The 24,811-nt window shown below is 40.9% G+C and overlaps 1 protein-coding gene across 1 annotated transcript in view; it reads right to left on the bottom strand.

The window, feature by feature from the left end:
• CRB1 (crumbs cell polarity complex component 1) overlaps positions 1 to 24,811 on the bottom strand; it is a 109,601-nt gene continuing 84,790 nt past the window's right edge. Inside the window, exons 12-13 of the mRNA XM_053985142.1 lie at positions 22,731 to 22,857; positions 1 to 730 (exon numbers count right to left, since the gene is read on the bottom strand). Of these exons, the coding sequence (XP_053841117.1) occupies positions 515 to 730; positions 22,731 to 22,857 (343 nt within the window). The 3' untranslated portion in view covers positions 1 to 514. The remainder of the gene's footprint in view (positions 731 to 22,730; positions 22,858 to 24,811) is intronic.

Below are 24,811 nucleotides of genomic sequence, written 5' to 3'. Positions count from 1 at the left end.
CAAGTTTGAAGCATTTATTTTGGAGAGTTTTCACACAGCTTCCTTTTGATCCCTGATTAACAGATGAAAGAATATACACTGAGACACAGCTCTAGTACTAAACCCTTTGATAAGAGAATTACAATGTCTTTATTGTACAGGCTTAGTTGATTTGTCTGCATCATCTTCTGCAGCAGTGATTGCTAGGCAGCCGAAGGAGAGAGCAGAGGAGGAGCTGTTATCCCTGCGGTGTTCAGGACAGGCAGTTACATTTATTCCAGGAGCCATTACTGTCTGTAATGCCTACTGCTGATTATCAAGGCTGGAGTTTCCAGTGCAAAAAAAAAAAGATTGTCCTTGGATGGGCTGGTCCAAAGCAATGATAAATGTCATTGGTTCACTACTGAACTTAAAAGGAAAGCAGTGAAAAACAAATCATTGTAATGTTTATCAGAACGGAAATGAATATATCTAACATATGTACAGTGTCCCCTTTCAGCCACGTCCGAGGATGGAGGAGTGGCTTTGCTTTCTTCTAGATCAGTCTTTCCATGGGTGGTGGCTGCAGCATGTTCCACATCTCCACCCGGGAGCCCTCCTTCTCCTGGCGGCTGGGGCTGTAGGTGCCCTGTGTGGCGCGTTTGTTGGCGGTGACGGCGGAGAGCGCCATGGCCAAGGACAGCAGCACCAGCAGGGCCAGCGTCACCGCGCCGATGGCCGTGAACACGCTCGAGACCAAGTCAGCTGCCAGCTGCAAGGAGGGAAATCGTTGCAATGTGATTGCCACCGAGAGAAGGCTGAGACACACCTGGGCTACCCCAGAAGGAAAACAGAAACCACTGTATGAACAGGGCTGAGTTACTGCTGAAGCACCATTTATTGCAGGGAACTACATTAACCCCTCCATTTCGTCCTTTGGACTCCTCAGAATGTGATTGGATGTTTAGTGCTCAAGGCAGATGAATTTCCTGTAAGGACCCGTTTCTTCTGACAGCTTCCTTACCTTGAAAATAACCTGCAAGTTAATTTGTCTGTGGGCTGCTGTATAATTCAGCAATTTTTTAACCACTTCAATAAAAATTCATTATTCCTCGAAATTTCCTATATTATTATATTTCCTACATTCCTGCATTTCCTTCATATTTCCTAAAATTTCACTATTCCTATTATTCCTATGAGCTAATTTGAACACATATTGAGTTACATTTCTTGCTGGAGGAGTGAAACTTATATGAATATATATATATATACTTACATATATAGAAATTTTGCTTACATTAAATATTGTGAAATGTAGTATTTCTACAGACATTCCTCCAGTAAACTTTTCTACCAGCATGTTTGCATGAAATAAGCATATAGAGGCTGCACAATAGTGCATAATCAGTGTATTTTCACAAGTAAGTTTTAAAATATTCATGCAGCTCTTCCACATACAGACTTCATAGGTTCATCTACAGCAACAGAAGCAGTACAGTAGAGGATGAATGTAAGGATGCTCTGATTTTTTTGTTTTTTTACAGTTTTCATGTGGCAGTGGGAAATGTAATAATGTCAGAAGGCAGAGTGCACATAAACGAATCTGTCAGATGGAAAGCTTCAGACCAGAGAAATTTTATAGTTGGTAGATGAACGTTTTGTACACATCTATGTATGCACTTTCATGTGTAAAAAATGCTTATGGTGAGGAGAGCAATGAAGTGATGTGGTTAGTGTGGAAAAGTGGTCACTGTGGACAGAATGACCCTAGCAGGAATTGAACTTCTGGGCAGATTCTGCCATCCATCATCTTTTGATTTGTATTACAAGTGACAGCTGAACTGCCCGAGATGAATGCACGCTTGAGGCTGAACTTTCAAATCCCCCAATATTTAGAAACAGAAAACAGCAGGTCAGAGCCTGTTTCCCAGTTAGATGCTCCATGTTGCAGGATGTTTTAGTGACCTGCTTCCTCGTCATTTCCAAGGAAGGGCAATCCCAGTCCAGAGCACGAGGATGATTTTGCACTCAGCAATGGATGCACTGGAAATGGATGCTCTGGGTGTGCATCCCCTGCACTCGTGCCTCTGCCAGAGAGCAGCAATGCCAGAGGGAAAACATTAAAACAATCCTGCCTCTTTCTTCCTCTCTCCAATTCCACACTGATGTAAAAGGTCCTGCTATTACTATTACAGTAAAAGCAAGTTTGGCTCAGGGGTTCTCTCTAGGGGATAAATGATCGACTAGGATATTTTCCTGTGTCCTTGATGGCTAAATATATGGTCCCTGTGATTTTAAATACATTTTTCCCAATAGAGATAGTATCATACAGGTATCAGACCAAATGACTACTAGTCTAAAACAAAGTGGCATGAAGCATGTTGGTCTATTAAATTGGATTGGATTGGGAAGGTTATTTCATCTTTGCATGGTGTTACAGTCATATTTGAGATCCTAGTTTTGCTCTGTACTCTGTTGGACTATATGACCCTTGTTCCTCTTGTCTCAGAGAGGCAGCAAATTTTTAATGGTATTTTTGTTCTCAGAAGCTCTCTTTTATTTTCATTGCCTGCTCTGGGAAAATAAGGACTAAGATAGTCCAGGTTAACTCTGATCCTGGGGTTAAACAGGCCATTTGCAAGAGAAATTCACTACCATAGGCAAATGGATGGTATGGCCTCACCTCTGATATGTGAAATTTCTGAAGTCAGTCTCCAGTTTTCCAGTCCATATTCTTTCCATTCCTGTTGCAAGCATGTCTCTCTGTATCTTTTCATTTATGATAACCTTCAAATTAATTTGATTTCTTAAAGAAGAATTTTTGCAGAGAATTGGGGTGAAGAAAAAGCTTGTAACTTGCTAAAATGGAGTCACACATCTAAATGTCATTCTCAAATTAAAATCATCATAACAGGGATTTTTTAAAATTTTGCAATAGTTACTTATTAGAGAAACCTTACCCATCCTGAGCCAATATGTAAAAGAAGTTACCCCACTGATTAATATCTGGAGAGCTGGGGGTTTACCATGATCAGATACATAAGTTAAATTTATTTCTATGGCCATATTACTTCTAATTTCTAAATGTGAAGAAAAGGCCTTTACTTCATCTTTTAAGGTGAATTCTATTGATCAAAACCCCCTGATTGTTCCAGTGCTGTCCCCTGGTTTAACACCCCACAGCTCCCTGCCAAAGTTCCCAATATGAGGTACCCCCTTGGCAGTTGCACTGAACTGGTAACAAGAGTTGCCAGAAGGCTCTGCAGTCTGGTCCCATCAAAATCAACTGCTTCCCTAGTAATTAATGGCTAAATTGTTAAATTAATTTGGAAAATCAGCTGGCTGATCTGGAAAAAAATATCTGAAAAGCTCTGTCCCCTGTCATCTCAGAGTCTGTTCACTGCATGTTCGGTGATGATGATGATAGACTGAAATAATTGTAACTAGTGATTCCAAAAATAAAAGGATTGAGCAGCATTTTTAGTAACATTAGTGCTGCTGAAAGAGTGGAAAAGAGGTTTTCTGTCACTGACCATACTGTATTCTTTGCATAATAGAAGGGAGTGGTCACTAAAAATGCAGTTTGAAATTAAATGTCCCATGTCAGTGCTTCAGGCTTTTCTGGCACGCCCTTGCTGGTGCTTCCACCATGGATGGGTCTGAGCTGAGAACCTCTGGGATGTTTCACAGTGCCCCAGGGCTGCTCACACGTGTAACTGCTCATCTCAGTGCTCCATCCGTGTCTCAGATCCCCTGGCTGAGGGGCTAGGGCATCCTAAGGGACTGGACCACCACCCTCCAATATCACTTTTCAGCTTCACATCACCATTCCCTTGCCCACGTTAACTGGTGAAGACCTGGCTGCTGGGCTGAGTGCTGGGAGATGGCAACACACAGTTTTTTGGTGTGTTTGTCACAAGGCTGTTACAGAGTACCCAGCAAGGGGTGTTCTTTGGCCTAGAGCTTCAAAAGCAGAAGAGGAAAGCTCTGGAAAGGAATGGACAGAGCAAGACAAACATCATTTTGTCTTGGCACAAAAAAAACCACCACAGGACACCTGGAAGCTTGTGAAGAGAAACAAGTTCTTGAATTTTTTTGCTGAAAACCTTTGTTATTAGGCAAGCCTATGTGGCACCCCTGCCCCCATACATTGTGATTGTCTGTCAGAAATAATTCTTGCCAATAAATAACACATGGTGATCACAGCTATTTCTGAATGTAACTTCAGCACTGCTTATGAATAAATAAATATATGCAAGGTAAACGAAGGAGGGTTAATTAACTGGCTGGGCAATACCTTAGAGAGTCTCATTACAGTTTGAGGCTGGACTGAAGGGCCTCCTGAGGGCTCTTCCAACCTGAATTATCTTATGAGCCTGTTTAGAAGGTAGCTGGTGACAGAACAGTTTTAAGAACCCCTAATATAGAGGAGCTGCCAGTAAAAGCTGCATCCTTGGATGGTAATAGATAGCAAGATGATACCAACAAAATGAGGTTTGCTACCATTGGAAAGCCTATCTGTTTCTCACTAATTTTTTTTGGGATGTTCTATTTATATACCTTTGGATGTCAGCTGGAGCAAAATAAGTTTATTTTGGCAAAAAATTTAAAAAAGGAAAGAAAAAACATGGTTGAATTTAGTTTTCATCTGCAAAGACAGGAGAAAATGCAGGTAAAAAAATCTTTGTCTTTTTCTAAAATCTTTTTCTAAAGTCTTTTGGATTTTCACATCAAAATTGATTACTTTTTCTCGGGTTATTTTAATTATTAAATTTAATTTTTTTAAAAATTTAGATTGCATAAAATAAATCATTGAATAGAGTGACATTTCATTATAGCTCTGGATTTTGCTTTTCATTTGGTTGTGGAAATAGATTTATTGTCCTGCTTTGGTTCCTTGATCCACTTTTTGAGTAAGAAGTGCCCAGTTCAGAAGTTGGAGTTTAGAGGCATTTATCAACCCAGTGTATGTTTGCTTACCTTTAAGCAAGCTGTCTCCCAATGGTTGTTTTATGAGAGGGAACATTTGGGATTTGCTGTAATGAACCTTTCCACCTGTACCAAAGGCAAGTGGAACAGCACAGGGGAGCCCAGCCAAGTGCACAGGGCCTCCTCCTCCTGTGTGTGTCACATCAGCATGGCTGAGCTGAGCTACCCCTGCCTTGTGGCCACACAGGGATGAGTGGTGTGGCCCTGGACACCAGGGCTGAGCCAGAGCAGGAGAGAGAAGGAGGATGCAGCCGTGGTGCTGGCAGAGAAATGGCAGCAGGTGTGAAAGAGGCAGCGAGTGCCTCCTTGGGGTGCTGCTGCCCAGGAGGTGTTCTCTGGAGGTGTCTGTGGGCTGTGGGAGGTGTGACCTGCTCTGGAGGCAGGAGCTGCCTGCCTCTGTGCCTGGGCACGAGGGATGAACCCACCTTCATTTCAGCATTGCCCGGTTCTGGATGCGTCTCCAGACAGAGACATCAAGGCAGGCTTTAAAACACAGGGATTGACAAACCCCAGAGGCTTCCCTTCCCTGCCACGTGTGGGGCTTTTTGGGATTTCTGCAGCTGCTCGTGTGCACTGGAGCTTTTCCTGGGGAAGTCTCAGATCCCGAGTCCTGACACCACTCACAAGGTTATCAGCTCATTCCCGGTAAGAACATCTGATCCGTGCTGCCCAGATTTACTGCCTCCAAATCACAGCCATTTGCTCTGGTAACAACTGGCTTGAGTAGTCCTAATCCAAGGCAGAAAGGTTTGGGGGCATATAGGGATAATAGTGAGCAGCCAGAGAAAAGCCATTTACTTGATTAAAAGGCCCACAGATATGCTGAGTTCATTTCATAGAGGATTTACAGCCATCTTATTGGAACTTTTTTCTCTTACAGGCTGAATTCAAATAAGGATTTGTGTAGTTCAAGGAGAAATCCAGTCAGGCACACACAAATCTGTTATCATGAGATGCAGTGATAACCCTAGCCTGTGAGGCTACAGTTTATTTTCAACAGCAATAAAGTGGCCATAAATCTATAGATTGACTTTGTTCTAATAAAAGTACATTAAACGAAGGCACAGGAAGTCCCTTTTTCTGTGATTTTCTTTTTTCACCTTAGCAAACTGGCCTATTGCTCTCTCTCACATCACCTGCAAAATGTAGCTGCTCTGTTTGTGCTAAACACCAGCCACCATGTTCCAAGAGCTGTTGGGCTGTTAAGTTCAAGTAGTAGTAATCATCATCATCATCATCATCATCATCATCATCATCATCATCATCATCATCATCATCTGTTTGGGACTCATTTAAGGAGCACAGATTCATGTCAAGCCAAACACTGCACAGGCCACTGGAACAGGCAAACTATTTTTAATATGCTATAAACATCACCTATTTTCTTTAACTATTTTATCCTTTAATGGTTTGTCCTGGTTTCCACGCTGTTTCCATGTGGGCACTGATCTTTGAGTGTATCTATACACAGTTCTTTTTCAGGTCCTTGAATAGTTTACTCCTTGCTGCTTTGGTACCTGAGGCAACAAAGGAAGCAGCACTTAGTGCACTTCAGCTGATTTTCCACTGTTTGTCATCAGTGAGACCACCAACTCCTTTTCCTTCTGCACACCTCAGAACTCTTCAGTTCATCTTGTGGGCTTCAAAAGTAGCAGCTGCATTGTATAGACATTCCTCTTCTCCCCTGAAGTGATTCCTGAAGGGTGCAGTATTTGCTGTACTGTAGACCTGATGCCTAACAAAGTTTCAGGATTATCTGGTAAGGAAAGTGTTTGAATTCTCTCAAATTGAGAAGCAGAAGGCAAGAGTTTAAAACAGACCTAGGAAGACTGCTGCAGGGCTTTTCTCTAGTTTTGCTTCCTTTATGAGTAAGAAAAAGGACAGTTTGTAGGACCAGATTCAGCTGTGGAGCCATGAACACCTGAAGAAGTTCTCAGTGGCCTGAAGGTGTGGCTGCTTCCCCTTGCAGTCAGCCAGTCCAGAGCTCCAGTTCAGGGGGGCTGTAGGTGCCACAAACTGGCTCTGGTGCCTTCTTTATGCAGGGCAACACCCCAAGGTAGCATCACTGCTTTTTTCTCTGCATCTTAGGAACTTCTCCTGCTGGCCCCATGTTCACTGGGAGGAGGCTATCCTGTTGTCCCTCACCTCCCTCTGAAAAGATCTCTGAATTACATCAAGGGCTGTAGATCATCTTGAATTTCCAGCATTGCTGTTGCTGTTTCTGCCATCAGCCCCTGAGTTATTTTCCTGATAGCTGTAGGGAAATACAATCCCACTGCCTGGAGGGCCTGAATGAGACTCTGAGTCCTGCACCTGCCCCTGTGGACACTGCTGGAGAAAAAACTTAGGTGACTAATTCTGATGTGTATCTACAGTATTTAGGCAGTTCATCTTGAAGAAGAAAGATTTTAAGTAATCTTTTAGATTTCTCTTTTTGTTTTCTTGTGGGTGTTGTTGTCTGAATATTTTCTTGAAATGGCTCTGAAGAAATTATGTTCACTACAACCTCCTTATAGTATGTTTTTTCTATAATGTAGTTTGAATAGTTTGTCTTAGTTGACACCTGACAGTTTTAATTGATTCCTTCCTGAAAAATGTCAGCTTTCAGTTTTCTGACAGTTCTTGAAATCAAGGAAAAAGCATAGAGAGAATTCATGTTAGTTGCTATAATGATAAATTGGTCATCTGGCTTGACCAGTTATAGATCAGAAAAATGCAATCTTTACTATGAAGGAAGAATTATGTCTGTGGCAGTCTGTGAGAAAATGAAGATGGAGATGATTGAAGTCTAGGATTTAGCTGGGCTTGCAGAGAAAGCACCTCATTAAGAAATTCTGACAGCCTCCCTCCTGGCACGTGAAGTTGCACTGTTGTGACACTGCAGAAGTTAATGAGGAGGTTTGTTCTAATTATAGCGGAGCAAGAAATTGGAGGTTGGAGATGGAGCTCTCTGAAGCGTTGCAACTAAATTGTAAAGCAGACTTCAGTGAAACAAGGGTGTTGTTCACATTAGTCCTGATCTCCCAGTCAGACCAGCTTACCCAGACCTCTTCCTCCCCACACTGCAGGACCATTCCCAGATTGCTTTAAACAGTGCTGTGTTTAAAGCAGAGCAATTTGCCCCCTCCTCAGTGCTGGTACATGCAGCAATACATGGTGTAGGTGGCCTTCTATGGGCAGTACTAGCCTTTTGGCCAAGAAGCTTTTCCTGCTAGGAAGGCTCACTTTTAGGAATTAACCTTTAAAGAACACACTACTTACAGTAACTATAATTTCTTTAACTACTTGTAGTGTTGATTTCTGGTTTGTATTAACTGTTTAATGCAAGCAGTCCAGACATGAAAACAGAGGAGTTTAGTACCTCTGGGATGATCTGTCTTAGGCAGAAGGAACAATAGTCCTGGTTTTGGCCAGGACTGTGTATGAGCTCAGCCATGCACCCAAAAGAGCCAGAAGTACACAAGCAGCCCCTTAAAATCTGCATCAGATGCTTTGCTGGATCAGTATCTCACAGACTGTTGAATGCCTTTTAGGCAGCAGAGTGTTGGTTGCACAGAGAGAAGTGATTTGGGTGGCAGTTTGGGAGGGCAGCTCTCATTAAGCTGTGGGCTTTCAGAAGGCTCCTTGATAGCGCTTCTGCAGCAACTGCCAGTGCTAATTTTGTAAATGTTCCAGCTCTTTTTAAGATCATCCGAGTGGTGCAGCACAGATTAAATGTGCAGCTCCAAAGTGTTGTTATGAGATGCCTTTTAAAATTCTATCGACAGCCTCTGGTGTAGGAACTTCACCATCTGCTGCAATCTGAAAGGATAAGAGGGAAAAATCTATAGCTGGTGCAAATCCAGGCAAGCCATGCTGAGAAGGAGTTTGTCCCATAGCTGCTATATAGCAGACTAGACAAATGTTTTAGTAAAGGTGTCAGTCTCTGGGGTGCAACATCCTTTTCCAGTTTGGGAAATGCTTTGGGGCATCATACAGAATTATTTTTGTGCGTGGCTGCCAGCACAGTGTATCAGGTGGTGTTTCTTCACAGGGGATAACTGCTTTGCAGCTTTGAGACAGCAGATTCTGTGTGAGTACATCTTGGTGGTGGATAAAAGGCTCATCAGGCAAGCATCTTGCAGGAAGAAATGGGAGATATTTAAACTCAAGGTTATCACTGAAAACGCTGGCTTTCTGTTTTTCCCTGCATGTGGCCAGGTTGCGTTTACTGCATCCCTGTAGCTGCCACAGTAGAAGTGGCACATGGAGAGGGATTTGGAAGAACACAGAGGCCTTTTGAGGAAGTCTGCTGTCATGGGAGAGTGAAGTGGGTGTGAAGGGGTCAGGAGGTTAAACCCCCAAACTGGAGAAGAATAAGAAAAGATGCTAGAGTGCTGAAGATGAGGGCAGGACAGTTTCTAAGGAAAAGAGATGGAGAGAGGTTCAGTAGACAGAGTGAAATAGTTAAAATGATAAGAAAGAAGAATAGATTTCAAAACTGTTTTCTTCATTGATTGCCCAGGTGTTGGTCAGACCAGCATGTGCAGGATGATGTTGTGACACTCAAGATGGGGCTGATGGTAACGACAGCATTTGGAGAAGAGAAAGGGGTAGGGAAGGGTAACGTAGGCTATCAGCTAAGTCAAGGAAGCAACTAAACCATTCCTACTGCAAACCTCTGCTTTTCTGATTTTTTCCATGTATGTTTTATCTGTCCTTCTAGATTCCAATCTCTTCTGTACAGGGGGGGGAAAAAAAAGCAAGAGAGGTTTTGCTGAGGTATTTGCAATGTGGAAGTACCGTCTGAGTGAATATCTGCTTGTTGTTTCTCCTCACTAACGTGTTTCCTTGCACATTGTTTTCACCAGACATGATTTGCCTGTATTAGGAATTATCAGTCTCAATTAACTGTGATGGATTTGCACAACCTGACTTGTGCACAATGTGGAGTTGCTCAAAACTCCACTTTTCAGCACATGACAATGGAGATTAAAGATCTCTTTCTTAATCAGTGATATTAGTGGTAGGTGTTCTTTTATTTCTGTAATCAGGTCTTTGAGAACAGCTCCAAGGACCCATCAAAGCCCAGCATCACAAAGGGTGCAGCCTCCTCCCGTGGGCTCTGGTCCCTGCCTGTGACCATGGGTAGCAGGCTCTGGTCCTCTTCCCCCAGGTCCTGGTTCTCTTGCTGAAATTGAGAGCCCTGCCTCTCCCCACCTTCTGTGGGAAGGAGAAACTGCTCTGTCCAGTGATGCACAACAAACAGCTGGGTCAGCTGTGTATGGCATAGCACAGGCTGCTGCAATTCCTGCCCAATTTTGTAACTGCCAGACACTTTCCATTCCTGCTTCTCTGCTAATAAGTGAAGGCAACGATCTCAAAACTGTTCCATGGAATTCTTCTCCATTCTTGGTGCTGAGCTCCTGCAAACCAGCCATGTGTTGCTACCTAGCATTAATAGGATGCTGTCAAGTGGTGATGAAGTAAGGAGTGCTGTGACTGTTTCACACTGTCAGACAGCAAGGTATCGAGTCAGCAGCGAGCCTTTGCCGGGAGCAGCACTTCGATTGCAGCCATCTCCTGCTTCCAACTGTAAATATTAATAGTATAAGATAGACCTTTATTGGCTACATAATATTTGCCTTAGCATGCTACGTGACACTGTCATGTTACTTTGCTAATTATATTCCTTGATAAAAACTTTCAGTGTGTTTTTATCCCACTGGCTGTTTTTTTTTTTTTCTAGTAGACAACTGATTTGAGATAACAAAAATCATTATGGTTTAGCTTCAGGAGAGACTTTGGAAGAGGTGCAAGTAGGTAAAGTGTAAATGAAAAAAAAATCTAAAAACTGCTATATTAATAATTATCCAGACTTGACTTAGGTCTTTCATTTGTTAGCAGAGTTAGTTTTTATCTTTTTTTTTTTAAGTGTGCTTTCGTCTTGTTGATAGAATTGTGTGAGTGTGTGTCTACCTCTGAATCTCACCACTGTCCTCAGGGATTCTTGGATTCCATACCTAGTATGGGATCTCTCATTGCATCAATGTATTAATATCATTGTATGAGTATCGTTGGCATTCAACAGGTTTGCATCTGAATGTGAACTGGATGAAGCCAACTCTGATAATTGCTTTTTGGGTATCTGCTGAAGATGCAAATGTTTTAGAAAGTCTCTTTCTGTGTTATAGCCAGCACAGCACATGAGAGAAAGGTCTCTGAAAATGCAGTAGAAATTTGTTTTAACTTTCTACTCCACGCTTTTACCTTACTGCCACCTAAAGATAACTAACAGAAAATACATTGTACTGCAGATTAGAGAGTTTTACCCTGATATGCTGGGAAGGAATGGCAACCCTATCAATGTCTTTCTTTTAAGAAAGAAAGACTTTCAGATTTTCTTGAAGATCCTACTTCTTGGAAATAGGACAGAAACCTGCTGATTCAGCTCACTGAATTTACCTCTGGTCCTCCAAGGCCAGGTGTACTGACTCTGAGGCCAACTCACCCTGTTTCTGTTTAACTCGGATGATTAACTCAGATCTCCTCAATACAGGCTGGAAGTAGCATTTTCTACAGTGCATGGTGTCAGGTCACCTCTGTCTGCAGCTGTAAGGCATTTCTGGTACAACCCCTCTTTAATTCCACCTGTCTCAGGTGTGAGAGTGTCTGCTGTCGAGCGAGCAGCCTCAGTGGTTCCTCCTCCTCAGCACCATCCTTGGTGCCTTGTTTCTTATTCAGTAGTTTTCAGTTTGGAGAATGCCTGCCTTTAAAGCAGCCTTTGGTCAGAGAGGGGAACTGAGGCATGAAATAGAAACACAGTTAGCCCATGACCAGTTAGACAACCCATGGTGGAAATGGTGATTGAATTTAATCTCTCCCCTCTGCCCAAACTCTGCCTGTCGGTCACACCAGGGCAGCACAGCCCTGGCCAGCTTGAGCACTGCCCCTGACAGTGGCACTGGTGAGGTCTGGCTCAGGGTGTGCCCTCCAGGCTCTGCCTTGCTGGGTGTTTGCACAGCTGCTGGAAGCCCTGAGCAAGAGAATTTGGGCCTGACAGGTGATCTTTCATGGAGCTGTTGCCATCAGACATTTTCACTGTATGACATATTTTTTTGCAGTGAAGTATGGCATTCTCTGTTGTTTAAACTGCAATATTGCATTTACACTGGTAATAAATCCCTCATATGTGCCTACTATGGGTTTACAGTCTGCACTTGGACTAAACTCACATTTCCACATCACCTGGCCTGTTGTTATTTATTGGCTGAGCACCAGGACAGATGCTCTTTCCCAGGATGGCCAGGCAGGACTCCTCTCAGGCAAATATTGAGTGTGCAGTCCTCACTCCTCTGCTCCTGAGGATCAACTCCCTGCCCCATGGGACTATTACAGATTCAAGCCTGTTTTGATTTTATATATTTTCAGATATTGGAAGGATCTGGCTCCATCAGCCTCACTAGTGGTACCTGCCTCAAGCCAGTGATGACCCATTTTGTTAAAGTACCTGCCTGTGGTCTTGTTGCAGTGTTCAAGATTGTTCATCCTCTGTCAAAGTTCCACTCTGGAGTCTCACAGACCTGACACTTTGCTTGCTGGCTATCTATATTTTTCATACCATTAATAGGCCATTTAATTCAACTAAAAATGTGATCAGTGATTTCCAAAATGCTTTTTTTTGTATAGCTCTGAGTAACTCTTCTGATTGATACTTGCATCCTTCCTTAAAATATTCCCAAACTCATATGCATTAGCAAAGTAATCAGAAAATCAGGCAAGTTATATATATTGTGGCACAAGTTTCATGCATTAGTGTTTTCTCCTGGAAGAATACTTCTGCTTCCTCCTTCATCAGTACTTTTTGGAGAGGATGGAAAGAAATGATCAGAAACTAGAATCAAAATTTTCTGGAAGTGAAAAAAGTTGTTTCAGGTCTCTGGGTCCAGGCCAGCTGCAGTCTGAGCAGCCTGAGTGCTCCTCCAAGGCAGAGTGGGTAGCTGATACTGAATGGAAATTTAGCTTTCCTGCCTACTCCATCTAGAGAACTTCACTGGTTTGGAGATTATTGCTTAGCAGCAGGTTCTGCCAATAATGCTTTAGTAGATTTAAAGTGTTTAAAGCATCCCGGGGTAGACTGTGCTCGCTCTCTCTCTCTTTCTGTCCAGTTCCTAGTGAAGGACAAGATAATAACACTTGGGCACCTGACAGAGGTGTCCCAAGCATTCACTTGAAATAACGAGGTCATTTATCCTGTGTTCAGATGCAGCCCAGGTGTTCACTGCTGTCCCCATCTGTTTGACTTTTACAAATCCATTTTACTTATGATTTTCCTTATTTGTGGAATTGCATTTCCCTCAGTATCATTTTGTGCCTCCAGGACCTCCTTCAGAACCACCCTTTTTCATGGTTTCCAGAAATGGCAGCACTGAGGGGTTTTTGGGACTCATCATTCCCCAGACAGATCCACAGCTACCACTGGGGTTCCACTGACAGTATCACCTACTGAAAGGACAGGTTGGGTGGGATAATGACTTCCAAACCTGTAGAAAGTGACAGAAGGCTCTACCTTTACTACTGGCATTAGGTCTACCTTGAAGGATGTGTTACGTTTTCATATGTACAGAAACCAAGCATTTTCTTTCTGCCAGAACGAGGTTTGTGTTTGATTAAATGAAACAATAAAATAAGAAAGGACCAAGTGCCATTTTCCAAGAGACACAGCAGTGTCCTTCACTGGTGAGTGAAGTGGTTAGCAATAGTGGTTAGCAGCATTCTGGTTAGTTCACAAAATGGTAGCATTTGGGCTAAAAAAAGGCAACAGTGAAATCCCTGTATGAAATCTGTGCTTATTCTGACATTTCACTGAGGACTTAGAGTGAGCCTAGATAAAACCAGACACATGCATTAGCATTGGTGAATAAAAAGTGAAATTAGCCTTGCAGAAGAGGTGGTGTTGCCAAGGCCCTCCCAGAGCTTAGTCTCTAGTTTGTCATTGATTTTAATTGGGAGCAGGTTTGGGCTTTTCTTTGGAGTTTATTTTGGCTTGGGTTTGGGGTTTTTTTGGGTGTTCAGTTTTTTGTGTGTGCGTACTTTTGTTTTATGTTGTTGGGGTGTTTTTTTTTTTTTGGTTGGTTGTGGTTTTTTTGTTGTGTTTTTTTGTTGGTGGTGTTCCAAGATTATCATCTCCCAGGTGTCAGCCAGGCTGTGCTCACTCCATGCATCCTGTTCCTCCATCACTGATATAAAGTCAACAGGGGAGAAAAGGTCTTGTTACAGGCTGATCAGGGAAGCAACTGCACCTTTAATTCACCCACAAATGATCACTGCTTGGAGAAGAGGGAACAGAGGGTCCTGTCCCTTTGGAGATAAGAAGAGGACAGCTTGTGATGTTACCAGTGCTTCCCCAGACAGAAAGAGAAGTATTTCCATTTATTTCTGTAATGGATAAATTAGACCCCAAAGTATTAATGTGTTTGAGAATCCCCAGAATCCCTACCCCTACCATTTCACAGGGACCACCAACAATCAAAGCTGTCTCCACTGGTGCAAAATCTGTTCACTCTAAATAACTACAAAGATTTGTAAAGCTTCTGATTTCCTTGTCCTTTGAATTACAGCAGTATCACATTTTTTACTTCAGTGCTCTTTTTTTTTTTTGAAAACCACGTAATTTGTTCTACCAAATATGATTTGAATAAATTTTAGGACTGCTGTGTTTGCTGCACGTTTAGATTGGTAGAATATTCAGATATTTGTGTAACAAGCTCTGCCTCTCATTTAAACGGTTCTCTGTATCAAAATAGATAAATGTTCTTGATCATTTGAAACCAAAATTTTTTTCAGATTCTCAGAACAGGAATTATTTTTATTCCTTTTCAGTGCAGTAATATTCCATAAGCCTAGTAAAGTGTGTAATTTTTTTCAGATGTTATTAGGAATGGAGTTTCATATCGAGAACTGAAAAATAGAAAAGAACATTAGGTCTCATGAAACTTAGAAGAAAAAAAAAGACATAAAATTTAGTATCTGAACAATGCAGGCACAGACTGTATGAATGTGTTATAAAGTGAGCAATGACTGAAATAAATACCCATGTGATGTGGATGTGGGTCCACAGGGAAAACATCAGAAGGTGAGAATAGGGAAGACAATGCCATTGCAACAGAAAGGATGGTGTACAGACAAAATGTGTTAGTCTGAATACTGAAGTGTTATGTGAACACCGTGCTGGAGCTGATTCCTGTACTGCAGAGTGTTATGCTGTCATATGTCATCTGGGCTCCCTTTTCTGCTTGTATTTACCATGCACATTAAATATTCAACTGCTTCTCACTGATGCGTGCAGTAATCCTGGCCTCGTGAAGAGCTTTCTTGTCTTTCCCAGCTAGGACACATTAGATAACCTTATTGTCTTTGCATCCTAATGTTTTTGTACCTTATGTTGTGACACACATTAAATATGTTTCATCCAATATCCTTTTAGAAGTTTCAGTCAAATCCTGTGTTCTGAATGCAGACTAATACAAAATAGCAAAGGGTATTAAGGCGTTGTTCTGCTCTGAAAAGCAACTGCAAAAATGGCATTGTGACATTTCCAAAGACTTCCAGAGCAGAGCTGCTCATTTTGTAAATCTAAAGATGTTTCTTCTTACCCCACATTTGACCTGGCACTGGAATAAAGCTGAGCCCTCTCTGGCTCCTACCATCAATGGTAACGATTCTGCCATGGTGGGTGATCTGCAGCCGCACAAATGATGTGAAAACAAATAAATTCCAGCTTTTTCCCAGCTCAGTTATGCTGATTCTGCCAGGCTAATAAAAGTAAAAATTTATTTCAGCCATTGAAATAATCTTATTTCAATAGACTACCATCAGACTGTAAAAGTTTATCTGTGCTGTACAAACAGTTGCCCTGATGAGGGTTTTCTCAAACCTAGTAAGGTACTACAGAGAGTAAATCAGAAGTACCAGGAAATGCCCTTTATGCTTCCAGCAGCAGCCTTGCAGGATGTAAGTTACAAAGCCTAGAGTGTTTATTTCCCACCCACAGGTCTTGGGAGCCTCAGGAAAGCTGACAGGTGAGAGTTGGCTTCTGCTCATTGATAGCTCTGCTGACCCAGGACTTGTTCCCTGCTTGGGCAGGAGTGCCAGCAGGAATGTCATGGCACTGTGGGTGCTGCAAGCAGAGAGCATCAGCTTTGAGCAGGGATTCAGTCCTCTCTCCACTGGTCCTCAAGCACTGCTGGGTTCAGTATGATGTTAGAACATGCTGGTGAGTGGTTTTAAACCCCTCTGATTTCCTGAGGTTGTATCCTGAGAGGCACCTCACCTGCACTGGAAGTAGGACAGGGCCCTTCAGAGAATGGTGTCATTTTGAAGATGTTACACTGTCCATACCAGTCTTTTCCAAGAGGCTGCAGGAGCTCTGGAGAAGACAAAGTCACAGCAGGTACAAACGTGCTCCTCATTAAGACAGCAGCCTGCTGCTCCCCAGGAGCTCAGCCCTGGGCTGCACCGTGAGCTGACCCCACGTGGGGAGAGCCTCTGCTCCCTCCCTGCAGGCTGTGACAGCTGCCCTGAGCTTTTCAGTGACCTGGGCACCCACAGCTCCTCAGCTCATGCTGTGGACAAGCAGCAGTGAGTGGCCTGGCTGAAACTCAGGCTGGAGACACTTTTCAGGTTCAGTTGACTTACCCAGATTTATTTGTTCATTTACCACACTCCTGAGGCTGGCAGCTGAAAATCACTGTCTTAGTGTTGTCAACATTGGCAATTCAATCTTAGGGTAAGACTAAAAATTATCTTATTGCCTTAAAATATATTTTAGTAAGAATTTAATTTAATTTCTTAAAATTTTTGTTCCTCTATTGCTCTCAAGGTCTTCTCTTGGGAGGTCTAGCAAAGTATCTACTTATATGGAGGCTGAAATATGTGTATAGGAGCAGAAAAACCAGATAGCTAGGGCAGAATTTTTCAGTTTGAAGGTGCTTCCAATATAGCTACCCTAATTTTCCAATTTTCCTATTTTTTTCCAATATTTCTACCCAATCTCACAAATTAAAAATTTCTAAAGTATGAGAGTGTCCTAACCATCTGCAGTAGGAAAGAGCATAAATTCAGACAAGAACAAATCAGTACTGATGGCAAAGAAAACAAAGTACTTTCAGAGTTTTGCAATCTCAAGACAGAAACTGATGGGAGTACTGGCTTAGAACTGGTGCAGAGTGGCAACTTAACCTGCATGGGCTGTAACTGCCATTAGATCACTCGCTCTATAGGCCCTGAAACCAAAATAATACTGTTGATATTTCTGTGTACAAGGTAGAGGTGTACAAGAGCAAGGCATGCAGGTAAAGCCACAGTGAGACTGGGGGAAAACAGTCTGGTTGTTACATTCCTGATGTCCATGTCTTTTAGTCAAATGATAATTATCCATTAATAGCCTCATAAGTATGAATATGTAAATAGCTATGGACTGCATTATTCATGAATCACCAGGCATTAATTATTGTAATTAAGTATCATTTGCTGCGTTCATATTACTAACCCTTCCAGTTAATGAATACATTAGCTAATCACTGTAGAGCAGATTCAACCAAAATTCCCTGTGTCTGTGCTATGGAAGCCTGAGAGAGTTTTATTGAATTTAGATTCAATATTGAACATATCCAACATGCTTATCAGTGTATTTTTAATGACATTAAGTGTGAATCATAACCTCCAGTGCATGATGCTTGTCCTTGTGCCCAGGAGGATGGAATGGTACCAGCTGGAAGAGAATGTGGAAGCAGCAGTGCTGCAGCACATGGCAGCAGCTCTGTGAACCAAGGACAGCTTCAATTCTGGGACATGAAATCCACCTCCACTTTCAAGTCTCATGTATATTCACACGTACAATAGGAGAGGGGGTGTGTTTTGTGGGGGAGTGCTGTCCCAAAGGTGCTGCTGGTGACAATGTTCAAAGAACAATTCCAAAGCTCAGCTGGAGCTGTTTGCCAGGCCGTGCCTTTTGCCAGCACCAGCAGGGCACAGCCCTGGCAGGATGTGCTCCCAGTCTAATGGGGCTCAGGGCACTCCTGAAACACAAAGTAAAATGAACAACCCAACCCTGGATTTTGTCTTTACTCCCTGGAGATCCATTTCAACTAATAGTAATCTCAGTACCAGAGAAAGAAGATTTGCTGCAGCTTTTATTTCATTGCCTTTTTAGGGTTATAGTTCTCAGAACCAGGCCTTGTGGGTTTTGAAGTAGAAATTTTCAGTAATTTATTGCAAACAAGAGTTTAATTATTTTTAGGGAGAATCACTAACTCAAGCTATAAATATGTACATTCAAGTGCTGAAAGTTAATATAAACAAGTAAAATGCCCTCTTGGCTGAACTTTTGGCTGTCAGGGCAGAAAAAATATTTGCAAAGAAAGAATGAAATCTTATTTTATCACTGTTAGTTTGAAGCAGATTTTTTCCTATTTTTAGGTTCGCCAATGTACTGTAGTCATGTGCAGTGAGTAAATGATTATTGGATCTAGTTTCCTCAGTAATCTGGGAGTAAGAAAATCTAAATAAGCATATATAAAGGATATTTTCAAATTCACAAACACATGGGCTCTTTGTAGTTAAAATTGTCATAAGATATGGCTGCAGAGAGGGCTCAGTCAGAGCCTGGGTTTTTAAGGGCCAGAAATAAGAACAGTAAAGATAATCTGCCATTCTCTCAGTGAAATACCCCTCATGTATTTTCCAAGCACAGTGAAGAATATGCTTTCATTCATCCCACAGCTGATGCAAATCCCTCTGCTCTCCCTTCCAGTGTCTCCATCACTGCTGTCTTCCCCTTCTTTTCAGAAATCTTAATTCTGCCTCAAGCCCAAACACTGTTACTTCTCATTACCCAGCTTTATGAATGACAGTCACTGGCATCTGAAAACCAGTCTGAGTCTCCGTATCACAGAGGGATCCATTACAGATATTACCAACATGGAGCACCACAAGCCATACCTCCAAAAGTAATGAGCTTGCTTTTTGGCTTTCTTTCATTTGCATGTCTTGTATCCCTCCTCTGATTCTGAGTATATTGAGATGATGTTTTCCCAACTTCTCAATGCCCAAATTAGTAGGAGTGTGTTTTGATATTTCTTTTTTTTATAAATACTAATTTTCCATGAAAGCATGAACTCAGCAGGGAGTTTGTGTTCTTAATTTAAAAAAAAATCAACTATCAAAAGATTTGAAGTACAATTGCAACACTGGAGATGTATGAAGATCTTGCTATTATATCTTAATATTAAATATCAATAATGGCCTTTTCAGACCCTCGAATTCTAAAAAAATCTTAGCAACTGGATGTTTTTACAAAAAGGTTAGTACCCAGGTTAGTACCCAGCAATTTTTTTCATGTTTGCTTTTATACCTGTTTTCCTTTATTTGTCTGACACCTGCATCTCTTTAAAAAATATAGAAAATTATTTCACTTAATCTGGCTCTTGTTTATTTATTTTTTGACTTTTAAAACTAGAAATACCAAGTCTGCAGGACTGCAGCTGGGGCAGTTGGGGTGGCTGAAGAGCTTCAGCAGGAAGCACCTCCCTGACCCTGCCCTTCCAGAACTCCTGGAAAACTCCGGGATGAAGCAGCCTTGGTTGGTGTGTGGTGTTCCTGTGGAGTGTTCAGAAAACATGGCACACTGAAAGCAAATGAACAGAGCCATCAGCAGGAAATGAGGAGCAGACATAAAGAGACAAAGGCAGAAGGTTTATTTGGTGTATAAAGGTAGGAAATTTATGTACACGTGCACAATGCAGTTGAGGATACAGAAGTACAAAGAGGAAGAGAGCAGCATTTCTGAGGCCAGGGGATGTTTCATGATGACAAGGCATTAGAGGAAGGAAAGAATTCAATTACAGGTGAATGTTTTCAGTAAAAGAAAGAGAGAACTGATGCCCTGCTAATTAAGCTTAGAATAATAACTGGCATATTGCTGTAAATTAATATAAAACCTGTGTTTAATATTGCATAAACACTCATATCAAGTGTCTAGTGTTGAATAGAAAGAGTATTGGAATCTCTGTACAAATGGATTCTTATTGTTTTCACATTTTGAATGTAGGTCTAATGTCAGACATACTGTTATTACATTTATTGCTTTCTACCTTTCTTCAGCATTAAGACCATGATGAAATTTTTGCTTAATGTAGTGTGTCCTGTAGTGCATATTCTATAAAGTACACAATGGTTGAATTTAGTTATTTGGAAACTGAACTAAACCCAGTGAGAAAATAAAACCAAACCAAACTTCATTATTTTCTTAATTATAGTTATTTAAGAAAAAAGAAATTATTTGAACAGCTTTGATTAGTAGCAACACTCTTTTCATTTGAATTTTTAAAATTTCTTATTCTTTGTCTCTAGTTAGCATTCTGAAATAGGACAGTTTTTATTTCAAGTTATTTCTGATTAATTTTTCATTTCAATAATACTGAACTTAGAAATGTTTTTAGCTATGATTAAATGAAAGCTACAGTTTGGAATGAAATTCCCAACATAAGATGCTATTATTTTAAATTTCCCTACATGAAAGCAATTTCCCAAAACTGTATTTTCATTGGAATGAAAAAATCCAAAAATGCAGTCTGGTTTTGTTTTTTTCTCTTTGCCTGTGTCCTATAATTCCCAGTATTATATGTGATTGCCAGTAAGATAATTAAACCTATATCTGATAGTATATATAATTTTCTTTCTGACACTGCTACATTAATTTCATCTCCAGTGCATTCCCATCTAGTCCCATTGATTGCTTACAAAGAGAAAAGAATTTTTTTATAAGTATATATATATATATATATATAACATACAAAATTATTTATAATTATTTTTAATAAGAGTTTAACAAAAACAATTTCTCTAATCTTTTTCAGGTATGATAAAGCCAGCAAAGAAATTATCCTTGTGTACAATTCTCATAGGTAAATACACTGTGCTTCATTTTCATACTAAGGCAGATGCTAGGAACAGGAATATGTGACAGGGATGAATCATAATTTTTTCTTCCACAAATGTGCAAAAGTTTATTTGTTTTTTTTCCTCCCCTCTAAAATAAGAGTAGTGTTTTTAACAGCACAAATGTTGCTGCATTTGTGCACTGAGTCGTACCCAGAAAAATAACAGATCTGGGGGCATTTATGAAAGGTGGAAAATAAAAAATAGTCTTGATCCACTGTCTGATCCATATCCTGCTGTGGCAAAACAGAAACCTTAAAATCTCACTTAGACACATTTCAGAGTGTCCTGATGTCACTGGAGATTTAAAGGGGGGATTTGCTTTTCCTGGATGTACCAGGTCCAACCTGCAGTGAGTTAGGGAGAACAAGGTCAGGTTTGAAGTGGAGAAAACTGATATCAATGATTTCAAGGACTTCTCCAAAAGATCAGTTGTTCCCTCTGGAGTCAGAAAACCTCCCAGTATGGTGTTAGTCTTCAAAACTCTGCTACCTGCCATATAGCTGAGTAACAAAACACCACCCTATACACGCTTATTCTTTCAAATCCTCTTGTAAGGACACTACTCAAATGACTAAAAGGGATAGAGAATCTATGCAAATATAATAATGAATGTCCAAATAAATTATTTCAGCATTCATAAATGGTGTTTCTGTCTTAAAGAATGGTTAAGAACAACAAAAAAAAAAACTCCTCACTTTTTACAAATGTTTAGTATTTAACAATGTATTTCAGTTGTGTCTGCACTCTCAAAGGCAACTACAAAGACATTTTGCTATAATATTTTTGTTAAATCTCCTAGTGCTCATAATTTTCAGGTCCATTTTTTTCATTCTTTTAAGAATTCATGGACAACCAACCCAATTACTTTGCTTGCTTCTTAAGAAGGAAAAATCCCATCTTTTTTTTTTTTTTTCTTTGTCTAGTGACACTGATCTACTAATAAGTAAAACAGATTTACTTAAAGTTATATAAATCTTTAAACAAACAACAAATCTGTGATTTCAAGTCTGAGATACTTACTGGGCCTTTCTTGAAAGGGGAAATGTTGGTAAAGATTAAGATGGTTGTATTTTATCTCAGTAGAGTACATTGGAGGTGTAGAGGCTACTGGAGCAGAGGATCAGGATTAGTGATATCAGTGCAAGATTGACACTAATTCAAATGGATGTGGGAGCCTCCTCAGCATGTTGTCAATTGCTAATCCAAGCCATTACCTAATTATCCAAAAATATCCCTCGTGATTCCACAGCTGTGAGGCCTAAATGCCAAAGGAACAGCAATAAACATGGTGCTGTAAAGATAGTGACCACCTGGAAGATTTAATTTAAGATTAGAATTATTGAAGGCAGTGAGTCTGCCACTCATTGCAGTAGGGTTTGAATGCTACCCTCAGTAAATGTGATAGTTGTGCTGCCTGTTAGCTGTCCCACTGTCACCCACTGGCAGTGTCCATGTGGTGAAATGGTCAGGTGAAGGTGGGGTGAATTCTTTAACAAATCTGCTAGCATTTGTTCTAAAACTAAATAAATTAACTAAACCAGATCTGAAGCAATTCATAGAAAACCATTCAAATAAATATAAAACAAGTTTTAAAACTCTGTTATTTGTATTGCTCTGCTAAGCTGGTTAGTCAAGGCATCTTCTGCTGCAGTAAAACACAGAAGTTTAAAGACTGCTCAATAGTCTTCCTGATCACCCCACTCGACTGCTGGCTCATCATCCATTCGCAGAATGAGATAGGAGAGGAGCTGAAAGAGATTCTGCCACAAGAGCAAAGAGACAAAAAAGGAGAGGTCGCTTACATCGATCTCACAGCGGTCACCGGCAAAGTTCACGTCGCACAGGCAGTGGAACTTGTTGAGGAGGTTCTGGCAGAGGCCCCCGTTCAGACATGGGTCAGAGCTGCACTCATCAATGTCCTTCTCACACCTGCAGGAAAGACTGCAAAGTCAGCCTCAGGAACCAGGCATCCCATGCATCCAACAGGCACATGTTTCATTCAGCAGCTCTGGGGGGGAAGAAGATGCTCTGGGGCATACTTCCACACGTGTTTATGGTTTTATTAACTAGCTGATGAGCCCCACTCAAACCCTGAACTTCCTGTATGATTTCCAAACACAGACAGTTAAGCAGGTAATTTCATCCCTGTAAAGCACCTCATGGTTCATGGTGCTTAGCAAGGTGCAATGCAAGTTCTTGTGTGATCTCAGAGCCAGCTCTGGTGCAAGTCCTGCTGACAGCTTGCTTGTCCTTCTCATTGTTCCAGGAAGCTGAGGGCACAGTTCCCTTCTCAGTAATCTGGATATAAGTCAAACAAATATGTGTTTTTCCCAGCTGAGTGCTCCTGGAAATATTCACCTGCTTTTTGTTTTTTTTTTTTTTTAACTTTTTCATTTCTTCCCTCAATTTGGAATGCCAATAGATCCCAGCACAATTTCCTATCCAGGCCCTGAGATGGGCCCCAAAAAGGTAAGAATGGTGCAGGACAGGTTTCATGAGCCTTAATATGTATCATTAAATGTTTTTGAGCTAATTCTGGAGATACAGGAAACTTGAGTTATAATTTCTCAAGGCAGCCAATGGAAGCATAATGAGGGATGTGTAGGACTGTTTGAAAACTACTAATTTGATGATTTTCTGCTCTGAAAATGTTCCCTTTTAATTCTCTGCTCCCTTTTATCAAATAATACTAACAGTTAATCCTATCTTTTCCAAGTAAAAATGCAGGTTTATACTTGGAGAAGAATGTGAGAAATTCTCTCTGAATTATAAGGAATTGCTTTGTTCAATCATATTCATAACCAGGCAACAAAATTTTAATCTTACATCAGAGAAGAGCATTTTTATATTAAACAATTTTACTCTATTAATCTAAACTTCTTTCAATAGCTTCCTTAAATGGTAAATTATATTCATATACTTCAAAGAGCTAAGTTTTTTGTCCAATGTATAAAAACTGTACAGCTATGAAATTACCTATGCAAATTAAAAAAAAGCCAACAACTTCTCAAATCTTCCAGGGAATCGGGTACCTGAATCCAACTGAGTTTCAGGAACTCTTAAAAACCTGACTCCCTTTATGTAATTTTGAAAGTTCCATCAGGAATTAAATGACAAATTTGTTTTTGAGAGAGAGCTCTATCTTCTTTTATGGAGATTAATCTTTACACATTTCCCTTTCCACCTGCTATTAAGTCCATTGGGATTTTTTTTATGTGATCCCAAGTTAATTGATTGGCATAGAATTTCTCTATACCATACACCAGTGGCTTTCTGAGGGCTGAAATATTGTCTTAAAGGAAAATGCCTGCTTTATCAGTCTAATACATAAATATATACAAAGGGGTTTGGTTTTAATATTCTTATTAACAGATATATTTGAATTTGTTTTGAAAAAAAAAAAAACCCAGAAAAAAAGGGATTAAAAGTTCTCATTTGATCTAGTGAGACCCCCAAGCACGGGAGCACTGCTGGTTCATGGTTTGGCAGCCTGGAGGAGCAGAGGCCAAGTGCTCCATTTGAGAGGCTGCAGAAGAGAGCCTGGCTGCCACAGGCAGTTCCCCGCAGCTCGCCGGGCACAGGCTCCATACGAGAACCTTGGGAACCGTAAAGAGAGATTACTGCCAGCCTCTGGCATGGATGGAAGGAAGGCTCATTCCCAAAGCTGCAGTTAGCAGGTAGGCTGGCAGGGGAGAGAGAAGGAAAAAGTGCTTTCCTGCTGCCTCAAAGTCCCAAGAAATACAAGCAGTGCAGAAGTGGCTATGAACATGCTTTTACTTCTTAAAATGTTATTTTATTGTATCCTTTTCCCCTTGTTGAATATTGTGAGGCGGTACACAGGCGACCTGGCTGTTAACAGTGCAATTCAAGTGTGTCTGCCAAC

This window comes from Vidua macroura, chromosome 9 (genome assembly GCF_024509145.1).
Source record: "Vidua macroura isolate BioBank_ID:100142 chromosome 9, ASM2450914v1, whole genome shotgun sequence".
Taxonomy (NCBI): domain Eukaryota; kingdom Metazoa; phylum Chordata; class Aves; order Passeriformes; family Viduidae; genus Vidua; species Vidua macroura.
The sequence above is the reverse complement of the archived record's forward strand: the minus strand, read 5'-3'. Positions and strand labels throughout refer to the sequence as shown.